The sequence below is a fragment of the Mirounga leonina genome, unplaced genomic scaffold (genome assembly GCF_011800145.1).
Source record: "Mirounga leonina isolate KUSES-001 unplaced genomic scaffold, KU_Mleo_1.0 Mir_125, whole genome shotgun sequence".
In the NCBI taxonomy this organism is placed as follows: Eukaryota; Metazoa; Chordata; class Mammalia; order Carnivora; family Phocidae; genus Mirounga; species Mirounga leonina.
The window spans coordinates 30628517-30640367 of NW_023270305.1; the positions used below are offsets into that span (position 1 = coordinate 30628517).

The 11851-nt window shown below is 38.9% G+C and overlaps 1 protein-coding gene across 3 annotated transcripts in view; it reads left to right on the forward strand.

Annotated features, from left to right (window-relative positions):
- EIF2AK3 (eukaryotic translation initiation factor 2 alpha kinase 3) overlaps positions 1 to 11506 on the forward strand; it is a 67839-nt gene extending 56333 nt beyond the window's left edge. For 2 of the 3 annotated variants that reach the window (XM_035001097.1, XM_035001099.1), the window contains exons 14-17: positions 947 to 1114; positions 5885 to 5986; positions 8804 to 8866; positions 10319 to 10817. In XM_035001097.1, coding sequence (XP_034856988.1) covers positions 947 to 1114; positions 5885 to 5986; positions 8804 to 8866; positions 10319 to 10519 — 534 coding nt within the window. In that variant the 3' untranslated portion in view covers positions 10520 to 10817. Of the gene's footprint in view, positions 1 to 946; positions 1115 to 5884; positions 5987 to 8803; positions 8867 to 10318 lie in introns of all 3 variants that reach the window. The other variant, XM_035001098.1, reaches the window with a different exon arrangement.
- The last annotated feature ends 345 nt before the right edge of the window (positions 11507 to 11851 follow it).

Genomic DNA, 11851 nt, shown 5'->3' on the forward strand with positions numbered 1-11851 from the left:
TTTTCCTTATTTTAAGGGCTCCTAATGGTGGTTATGTTAGCCACGGTTAGAGTAGGTGCTGAAGGAAAGATGATATAATTCACACAGGCAAGTTTGAGGAGCCCATGAGACATCTGGTTGGATGTGTCCTATAAACAGTTACATATGAGAGTTTAGAACTGGGGACAGAGGTCTAGGAGTACATGCGAGCGTCCGGGTATTAGAAGAGCAGCACAAGGTTGTAGTGAAGAGCTCTTATTCTCCTTGGTAGCCTACTTCCCCCTCTCAGACACAAACGAAAGGCCAGCTTATTTCATTCATTCATCAAATAGAAGCGATGAGCTACCCTAGGGCAAGGACTGTCCTGAATGCTGGTCCTGCAGCCGTGAACCAGAAGTCTTTTTCTTATGGAGCCAGACCGCTTGGGTTTGAATTCAGCTCTACCACTTGCTAGGCGGATACCCTTGGGCACTTAACTTCTCTGGGCCTCAGTTTTCACATCTATAAAATGAGGGTCTAAGAGGACTAATAGGGTTGTAAGTATTACATGAGTTAATAGTAGTAAACTGCTTAGAACAACTCCTGGCACATTGCCAGTGCTCTATATGCATTTCCTGTTATTACTACTATTATTATCGTGGCTTCAGTCATAAACATAAAAAGCTTGCCAAAGGAGAGTATATAGAATACTGAGATTGAGGACTGGGCGCTAGAGAATGTGATTCTCTAAGAGTTTAAATAGATGTTCAATAAATGCTCACTCCCTTTGCTACCCTTCCCTTTTCCTTACTCTAACAGTACTTGCTTAGCTTTGAAGGATTGCTTTTATTTTCTTATTAGTCTGTTTAATGCTTGAGAATATCTAGTTTCTTCTACTTCTCTTCTGTAGTTATTTAAATTATTTTCTTCACTTTCTCTCCTTCTCCATGCACACCTATTATGCTTTTGTCTGTCTTACTTTTTGCAGCCTTCCAACATATTCTTTACAGTGGACGATGTGGTCAAGGTTGGAGACTTTGGATTAGTGACTGAAATGGACCAGGATGAGGAAGAGCAGATGGTTCTGACCCCAATGCCAGCATATGCCAGACACACAGGACAAGTGGGGACCAAGCTGTATATGAGCCCAGAGCAGGCAAGTTTTTTCTTTTCCTTCTGAATTAACAATGGATTTTTTAGTTAGCATGGCTGCAAGCTAGATATGCCCCATGAATCTCCATCCACATTCTTCTTAGAATAAGATAAAATCTGAAAATTACGAAAACTGGTAGTAGTGTTCACAGGCAACACAGCCAGGGTACAATTTCTACAACCTGAATTGGGGATGGATTAAGAAAAACATAGTGCATAAAACATGCACTCACCCCTGAGCCAGAACCTGACAGCAACCAGAAATTTAGAAGAAGACTTTGAATGCCTCTCTCCCAAATTTAACTCCAGTCCTTCTTTTGTACACTATGTAAAAACTTGTTTCAGAGCCAGCTAGAGCCAGAGGTCCTTTACTGAGCTGCTCGTTCCAGTAATTCACAAGCAACTTCTAGAATGCACCATGGCAGGAAAGAGAGGTAGATGGTCTGGAATATGTTGCGTTGTGGGGATACTCAGTCTCCAAAGGAAAAGCACTGTAAACAGGACAGCCTGAAAGAGTGATTGGAACAGGGCATCCTGGGAGCATCAGAGAAGCATGCCCAGCCCAGCTAATGATACTCACAAGCTTATATATGCTTCTACATCAGTGGTTCTCAAACTTTTTGGTCTCAATACCTGTTTATACTTGTAAACATGATTGAGAACCCAAGAGTTTTTCTTATGGGATTTTATCTATCAATATTTGCTGTATTAGAGGATAAAATAGAGAAATTTATAAAAATTTTATTTATTTATTTATTTATTTATTTATTTATTTATTTATTTTAAAGATTTTACTTATTTATTGACAGAAAGAGAGACAGCAAGAGAGGGAACACAAGCAGGGGGGAGTGGGGGAGGGAGAAGCAGGCTTCCCACGGAGCAGGGAGCCCAATCTGGGGCTCAATCCCAGGGCCCTGAGATCATGACCTGATCCCAGGACCCTGAGATCATGACGTGAGCCGAGGCAGACACTTAACGACTGAGCCACCCAGGTGCCCCAAAATTTTATGTATTAAAAATAGCAATATTAAACCTATCACATCTTAAAGGTATTTTTATGAAAAATATTCTGCAGAATAAAAACAAATTAGCAAGACGAGTGACATTTGTTTACATTTTTGCAAATCTCTTTAATATCTTATTTTAAAGAGCTAGATTCTCTGGGGGCCTGGTTGGCTCAGTCAGGTAAGCATCTGACTCTGATCTCAGCTCAGGTCTTGATCTCAGGGTCATGAGTTCAGGCCCCACATTGGGCTCCACACTGGGCATGGAGCCTACTTAAAACAACAAAAAGAGATTCTCATATCTGCCTTTGCATTTAATCTGTTGATATGTTATTTTGGCTAAAGTAAATGAAGAAATTCTGACCTTGCACAGATAGTTGGAAAGGGAAGAATATTTAATAGCATCCTCAGGTAATTGTGCATATTCGTCTTTGTTAGTGCATCAAAACTCAGTAAGTGATAGTTTCTTTTTTTTTTTTTAAAGATTTTATTTATTTATTTTGACAGAGAAAGAGACAGCGAGAGAGGGAACACAAGCAGGGGGAGTGGAAGAGGGTGAAGCAGGCTCCCCTCGAGCAGAGAGCCCGATGCGGGGCTTGATCCCAGGACCCTGGGATCATGACCTGAGCCGAAGTCAGACGCTTAATGACTGAGCTACCCAGGCGCCCCTGTAAGTGATAGTTTCTTAAAAGTTATTTGCCCTGGGGCGCCTGGATGGCTCAGTCGTTAAGCGGCTGCCTTCGGCTCAGGTCATGTGGGATCGAAACCCGTGGCCGGCTCCCTGCTCCGCAGGAAGCCTACTTCTCCCTCTCCCACTCCACCTGCTTGTGTTCCCTCTCTCACTGTCTCTCTCTCTGTCAAATAAATAAATAAAATCTTTAAAAAAAAGGGGGGGAAGCTAAATGAAATATATATTAGCCCTTAGATATAGTTAGCCTTTGAACATTTATTGATGAACTAATTAAAATAAGATCTACTTTGATTTCAAACTTCTAAGACCACAAGGAAACATGAGTGTATTTGAAAACAGACATTGTAAATGTCTTTCTGTGAACACAAGGCAGTAAAAAAAGATAATAGTGATTTGATTTTGGGTTTTTATTTGTTTTGCTTGTGTTTTGGATAGCTGGAAATTTAAAACACCCTCCCTAAATAATGTTTGGTGGATAATAAGGTAAAACTGCTCATGCAAAGCATTAAGAAAACAATGAAAGAAATGAAAAATAGGGAAATTCATAGGAAGTTATCAAACTTCTATTTTATTTGAACGCCCTTCATTATATGAGCACATTACTGTGTAAATGATTCAGTATTCTGCCTCAAAGGCAGAAGAGCTACAAATTGAACGCGAATAAGAACTGATACCAGAACTGATAATAGTGGAACAATAAAGTCACAACATGATGGTAGATTTTTAGAGTTTTAAATAAAAAAGATAATCTCTCTAGCAAATCTATTTAAAGGGAAAAAACACAAATAACTTTAGAAATTAGCAAGGATACATGTAGCAGAGATTTTAATTTATAAGAGACTATTGTTATACATAGTTGATCATTCACAACCAAAGGTATCCAAACTGGCTTAAGGAGGAAAAGAAATCCATTGGCCTGAGTAATTCAATCATTCCAGTCAAACGATGTGGCCAGGACTTGGTGAAAGAGGAAATTAAAACTCTATGAAATATGAAAATACTGTAAATACATGCTCATATCCATAGGAAAAAAGATCAGAAGGAAGAGCCAGAAAATGTCAGCAGCCACTGCTTCTGTGTGGAGGGCTTTGAATATTTTGGACTTTTTTGTATTTTCCAATTTTTCTACATAGGCATGTATCAGAATTAATACTAAAATGCTTTTAGCATTATTTTATTTTTTCGGAATTATTCAAGAGGCTGGGAGTATACCTTCACACTTTTAAGTATTATGAAAACAAAATGGGAATGACTAAATAAAAGGACTCCTATCTGGGTGCTTAGGAGAGAAGGTGGGGAGCCCCTCCCCCCCAGCCCCCCACACCCCGCCCCAAACACCCTTTGAAATAGAGGACTCTCCCTCCACTCCCAGTCCGGATCGATCCCATTATACTGTTTATTTTTTTTCACAGCATTTTTAACTCTCTGAAATTGTTTTTTCCTCCCCTCTAAAATATAAGCTATCAGAAGAGAGACCTAGCTTTTCTCTTGTTTTGCTTTATCCCCAACACCTGCAATGGTGCTAGAATTCAGCAGGTGTGCAGAAAAGTTTGGTGGATGAGTGAATGTGAATGTCAGCGAAAACATAAACACTAGGTGGTCTTGGCCACCCCACACACTGCTGTGTTCACTATATCACGGCTTGCGGCTGACGTGTGTGCGCGCACGTGCACACACGTGGGTGCGTGTTTGTTGGAGGAAAGGGTTGCCATCTGAGAAAGGGAGAGATCTGTGATAAGTGATAACTATGTTTGTTCATAAGTGATACTATGTTTGTTGTTGTTGAAGATACTGGAAATCAAGGATAGCTGGAGAAATTTTGCCCTTGACAGCGCACAGTAGTGAAAATATGGTAGTTAAAAATGGACAGCCATAATTCTCTTAATAATTTGCTTGTTATTCTTCTGTATTTTTCTACATTCTTATATATATATAAGAATATAGAAATTGTCACTTTATAAAACGTCCCTTTAAAAGTCTCTCAGAATACTTTGTATGAATTGTCTTACCCGAGCTTCAGAAGCTGTACTAAGACATTGTTTTAAAATATATTTTGGGACACCTGGGTGGCTCAGTTGGTTAAGCGTCTGCCTTCCACTGCCTTCGGCTCAGGTCATGATCCCAGAGTCCTGGGATCAAGCCCTGCATCGGGCTCCCTGCTCAGCGGGGAGCCTGCTTCTCCCACTCCCACTCCCCCTGCTTGTGTTCCCTCTCTCGCTGTGTCTCTCTCTGTCAAATAAATAAATAAAATCTTAAAGGAAAAAAAAAATGCCTCTATGGAGCGGTTTCAAAGTGATGCTCTTCTCTAACATTTGCCAAATATGTGCCTAGGGTAATTTTCACAAATAAAAGGGTTCTGCTGAGTCCCAGGAGGTCACTTTTAATTTGAATGAGGCTTTGTTTAATAGAGTAGTTGGGCTGCAATTCCTCTGTTCATTTGGACAAATAAGTTTTTATTGAGGGCCTTCTCTATACTTAGCCCAGTGCCGGATGATGGGAACACCAAAGAGGCAGTTCCTTCCCTCCAGGACTTTATAATCTAGTGGTGAACAATAAGAAATAGACACATGTAAAATACAACTAAGAATGCAAAGCAGTCCATAATTAAGTGCGTTAATGAGGGCTAACCGCAGTTGATTAGTGGTTTGGAGTAATGAAGATTTTCTCATAAAAATGGGTGAGGTCTAAGATGATTAGAAATGAGAGATCTGCTTTAGATAGTGTTGGCTTTGAAAATCTTCACCTCGGGGGTAGTTGAGCTGCTTTGACTGGCTCCCACAAACTTTTTTAGCATTGCAAGGCTCCAGGTTTCTGCGGGGCCTTTTTTACTGATGCATATCTCCGAGCAGTACCTGGGCTTTCCTTCTGTAATGCTGAGTAGTTTAATTACTCTTCTGTAGTGAGTTAAAGAAAAGAGGCTGCAGAGATCATTAACTCTTTGCTAACGTTTTTACCCGGACAGTTACCTCTAGACCAGGAAGTGACTAGGTTAATTTTGGGATTCACTAATGCCGGGTTACCAGTTTTATGATCTCTGTTAATTTTTTTCTAAGATTTCTTCTTTATATTGGTATTTCAGATTCATGGAAACAACTACTCTCATAAAGTGGACATCTTTTCTCTAGGCCTCATTCTGTTTGAATTGCTGTACCCATTCGGCACTCAGATGGAGAGAGTCAGGGTAAGTTCCCCCCCTACTCGAAAAAGGTGGAAAAAGAAAATACTCTTAAATTTACGTAAGAAAGCATTTTAAAAGAAGAATAAATTACCCTTAATGCCAGCAGAGCAGTTCACTGCAAATAGAAAAGTTAACGTGAGCATTACAGGGAGGATTTGTAGACTATTTGCTTCCATCTCAAGCTCAGTCTTCAAAAATTTCTTGTATGTTCCTTGTTGTTGTAACAATATCATAACAATATCCTGCACTCAGTAAATTTGTAATACTTGCAAAGCGAGGGGGACGGCAGGGTAATGGGGATGGAGAGGGAGTGACACGGTTGGATAGTTGATCAGAAAAGAATTTTCTAGAGGGCAAGTGCCCATACACTCATACACTTAAAAACTGGCAAATAAGCATAGTTAGTGTTTTTTTCCTCTCAAAATAAACCATGACCATGGCTTTTAAGGACGACTACTGGAAGTCTTTAAAAGGAGGCCAGTCACATTTTTCCCCATCGTTCATAGGTTGTCACCCTCAGCATTTGTAACCATTGTCCCAGGTACATACCTCCATATTTACAAAGTTTATGCCCTTATCATGCCATTTCTATATCAATTTTACTTCTTATCTGTTGACTTCTGTCCATAGTAGAAGAGGATGTAGTTCTCACATAGAACCAAAAGGCTCAGATGTTCCTAACCAAAAGGACGTACCAAGTACTCTGTACAATAAATGGGAAAAAAGGAAGAAAATTTAAAAACCTGAATGACTAGCAGAACATTCTAAAAGCTTCTAGAAGGATATGAAACAGGTCCAATATATGTAAAGAATCAGAATCATATGGCATCAAAATTTATATAGTTACATCAAAGAACCCTATCAAGAAAGTAAAAATACAACCTACAGAATGGGAGAAAATATTTGTGAACCATATATCTGATAAAGCTCTAGTAATCCAGAACATACAAAGAACTATTATGACTCAACAAAAAGACAACCCAATTAAAAAATGAGCAAAGGACTTGAATAGACATTTCTCCAAAGAAGATACACAAATGGCCAGTAAGCATAACATCATTATTCATTAGAGAAATACACATCAAAACCACAGTGAGATACTACTTCATAGCGTTTAGGACAGCCATAATAAACAAAACAAAACAGAAAATAACAAGTGTTGGCAAGGATGTAGAAAATTGGAAGCCCCGTACATTGCTGGTAGGAATGTAAAATGGTGCAGCCACTGTGGAAACAGTTCTACTGTTACTCAGAAAATCAAACATAGAGGGGCGCCTGGGTGGCTCAGTTGGTTAAGCATCTGCCTTCAGCTCAGGTCATGATCCCAGGGTTCTGGGATCAAGTCCTGCATGGGGCTCCCTGCTCAGCAGGGAGTCTGCTGCTCCCTCTCCCTCTGCTCCTCCCCCGACTCAGGCTGCTGAAATGCTGGTGCCTCATTCTTTGACATGAGATCTTTGGAACTGTTTTATTTTCCTTTTTGGAAGCTCTTAGGGCTCTCCCTTTATCAGTGCTGTTATGACATTTAGCCCTTTCATTGATCCTCTCCCCCCCGCCATTTATTGTACTTAAACTGGTAGGTCCTTTCAGTTAGAAGATGTGATTCTCAGTTCTAGCAAATTTCTTTCTTTTTTTTTTTTTTTTTAAAGGTTTTATTTATTTATTTGAGAGAGAGAGACACAGTGAGAGAGGGAACACGAGCAGGGGGAGTGGGAGAGGGAGAAGCAGGCTTCCTGCGGAGCAGGGAGCCCGATGCGGGGCTCGATCCCAGGACCCTGGGATCATGACCTGAGCCGAAGGCAGACGCTTAACCAGCTGAGCCACCCAGGCGCCCCTCTAGCAAATTTCTTGTGTTAGTTTTTGATAAATTCTTCTCCACTTTCTTTTTCTGAACCTCCTGACTTAATCCTATAAATGCCTAATCTTTTTTTCTCCTACTTCCCATTGGTTTGTCTCTTTGTGTATTGTTTTTTGCAAGACTTCCTTAATTTGTTATTCCAATTTCCTAATTTTGTATTTTGACAATCCAGTTTTTAATGTCCAAGATTGTTCCTTTTTATAACATTTCATTCTTTTTAGGATTCAGTATTTTATCTCTGAGAATCTCGTGTATTTATATGCTTTAAGTATTGTCTCTTCTGGAACATAAAGAGAGTGATAATATGTATGAAAATTTCCTAATGAACTTTCAAAAGCTTAGTTATATACTCAGTAATTAGCACAATTGATTTGAGTGACTTTTTTGGTTTTGTTTTGTTGGTTTTTTTTTTTTTTTTTTTTCCCACTCAAAAAAGAAGAAAAAGAAGAAGAAGAGGGGTGCCTGGCTGGTTCAGTCAGAAGAGCATGTGACTCTTGATCTTGGGATCATGAGTTTGAGCCCCAGGTTGGGCATAGAGATTATTTAAAAAAAAAGAGAGAGGAAGAAAGAATATACTCTTTCATATCAAATACAGAGGCTAGATACTAATAGAAAAAGTTGCCCACTTAAGGGCACAAATGTATACTCATGAATGAGTTATTTTTTACACAAATCAATCATTCTCAGTTATAATCCAGATGTCAGTATAATATGTACAATAAAAGCATAATTATATCTGAATTGTTTTCTAGATTTTGATAATTTGATGGCATGTAGATCTGTGCTCATGAAGTACTTCAGTGTAGATTATCAGGTCAGGAAAAGCTGTTGATAAGTTTTCCATCTGTTTAATATTCAACCCTTCTTCTTCGTCACTTCATTAGAGTATCAAAAAAATACATTTAAATAAATGGATCCATATATCAAAACATTTAAAAGCAAGTAACACTTTTCTTTCTTTTTAGATCTTAACTGATGTAAGAAATCTCAAATTTCCACCACTATTTACTCAGAAATATCCTCGTGAGGTTTGTATAATTCTAATCTTTTATTTTCTGGAGAATCAAATTTAGAACTGAAAGGGTCCTTCACAGTTAATTCACCAGTTTCCCATTTTACAGATGAGGAAGCCAGAGGTGTAGAGAGGAAAGGGACCTGATCCCAAGAGCACACAACTTGTTAAAATCACAGACGGGAGGGAACTCGGGCCGGGGTCCTGGGCGGGGTCTTTGGCCAGGTTTTCTGTGGTCCTCGCCGGGTGACTTCCGGTTGTACGTGCTCGCCTCCTTCCCCTTCAGAAAGGCTGAACTCCTGGCACACTCGGGGCAATAGAGCTACTGCTGTGACTGTGCCACTAATTTCTTTATTTTAGTGAATTTGGGAGGGATCTTAAACACTGGCTCCTTTCTTTAAAAAGGGGGCAGGGTGTCACTAATTTCCATTGATTGGAGTTAAAGCACTCAGAGTGAGTGACACAGTAAAATTGCTCAGAAGAGTAGGAAGGAAAAACTAAGCTGGTCCTGATGATAAAAGTTGTGTGTAATGAGCCTTGGAAGTTTGTTTTTGTTACTTTTGTCATTTTTATTCCATAATATGTTTGGTCCACAAACATCATTTTAAAATTTACACATGGATACATCTTGAATTTTCTTAAATAATTAAATTGAAGTAAGTTAGACTGTCTTTTAATTACCAAATTGGGAAAAGTCTAAATTTACCCGTCAGTATTGTAAGTTATAATGAAGGACTGCATTAAAAAATGAACTTTATAGGCTGGCTCAGTCGATAGAGTGTGCGACTCTTGATCTTAGGGTTGTGAATTCAAGCCCCACATTGGGTGTGGAGCCTACTTAAAATAAATTTTTTTTTAAAAAAGTTCTTTATAATATAGAGATACATTAAGCTAAAATGAAATACGTTTTACTAAAAATTACTTTGTTATATATTTTGCAAAACTGATGAATCAGTTTCCAGGGTGGCTTATAAGAATATATGTTACATTAAGAAGGGCTCAAAAAAAAATCAAGAAAAGGGATTAGGTACTGATCTCTGGCATGATTATTTTTAATTGAAATTTTTATTGAGATAATTGTACATTCACATGCAATTATAAAATGGAATCATTTTTAAAGTCAGATTATGTCTGTGTTTCAAGGATATGACTTAAGACCCTTTATTATATGTTAGAAAAGAACCAATTACCACAAAATGGACAGGGGTTGGCAAATTATGTCCTATAGGCCAAATGCAGCCTGCTGTCTAATTTTGTAATAAAGTTTTATTGGGACACAGCCGTACCCATTTATTTACTTACTGTCTATGGCTGCTTTTGTACTTCAATGGCAACGTTGAGAAGTTGCATCAGAAACTGGCCCGCAAACTTAATATATTTACAGAAAAACTTTTCTGACTCCTGATTTAGTGGACTGTTTCTTGGTCTAAACCTGGCCCTTCATTTCAAAATGATTATTATATTTCAGTATGTGATGGTTCAAGACATGCTCTCTCCATCCCCCATGGAACGGCCTGAGGCCACCACCATCATTGAAAATGCTGTATTTGAAGACTTGGGGCTTCCCGGAAAAACAGTACTCAGACAGAGGTCTCGCTCCATGAGTTCATCGGGAACAAAACATTCAAGACATTCCAGCAACTCCTGGAGCCCTTTGCCAAGCAGTTAGCCTTCACTTATATTTGCACTCCTAACAGGTGACCCAGAATAGCCTTTTAGGAATGTGGCTCTCCAAAATTGTGAACTTGAACACTTTTTTCTTTGCTCAATTTTATTTGGGACGACTTTTTGTAAGTCGTATTTAAACTGGATTTAGGGACATAACCTAATTTGAGCCAACTCTATACTGCTAAACTCCAGGAGAGGGCTATCCGTAAATCATATGTGGTCCTTTCTCTTCAGTGGTCTCTTGACACTGGCTGGCCAAGCTTGACAGCCCTCACCTTTGCCTGGGGAGGTAGAAACAATCCCTAAAATATAAAGAGAGAATTAAAAGGGAAATATTTTTATAGTACAGAAGAGAGTTCCTACAGTGTGGTAACTGTATTCTAGAAATATGCTTTCTAGAGACAAGATGATGATTTTGAAACTAATTTCCAAAAAAAGCTGACTCCATTTTTGTCCTGGTGTGTAAATGAAGAAAGAATCCACACTATTTTGGAGGACGAGTAGCACAAATTGTATAATGGTTTATGTCCATAGCTAGTTTTATAGTGTTATTTGTAGCATTACATAGCTTTATTCCTTAGATGGTTCTAGGGAGAGTTTAAGAGCTTTTTTGTACTTTTACCTCCAATAAAGGGAAAATGAAGCTTTTTGTGTAAATTGGCCAAAAGTTCTGGTTTGGGGAAGTAAAAAGCTGTAGTAAGACATGAATCATATATTACAACTAACTTCTTCAATTATGGACTTTTAAACATAATGAAATCTTAAATGTTTTATGTGTAATCCTGTAGGTTGGTACTTCCCCAAAACTGATTCTAGATAACAGTTTCATCATCTAACTTGCTAACATGTTTTTATTTTTCAGTGTAAATATGTTTATTTTTTATTTATAAAAATTCTGAACTCAATCCATTTGGGTTGGTGGTGTACAGAACGCACTTAAGTGTGTTAAGTATTGTGACTTCTTTCAAGTCTAAGTGATTTAATAAAACTTCAAAAAATTATTTATAGTTGACTCTTATTTTGGGGAATTAGCCCCAAATGGTAGTTTTTCAAATTTATAAAATGGGATCACGGGTCTAGGAAGGGTCATAACCCTACTTGCAAGAAAACTTTTGCTAACCTATTCCAAGCAGGTGTGCCTTCTCTGTTCTTTCCCAAAGACGTGACAAAACCAAGTCTTTTTCAAAAGTCACCGGACTCATAACCAGGTGGCATTCGCCCGATGCCTACTCCGTGCCGGGGACCGGAGACAGAAGGAGGACCCCGCCCTGAAGGGAGACCTTGCAGAGCCCAGGGCTGGGGCAGTGCCGGCTGTGCTGGTCCCAGTGTGTCT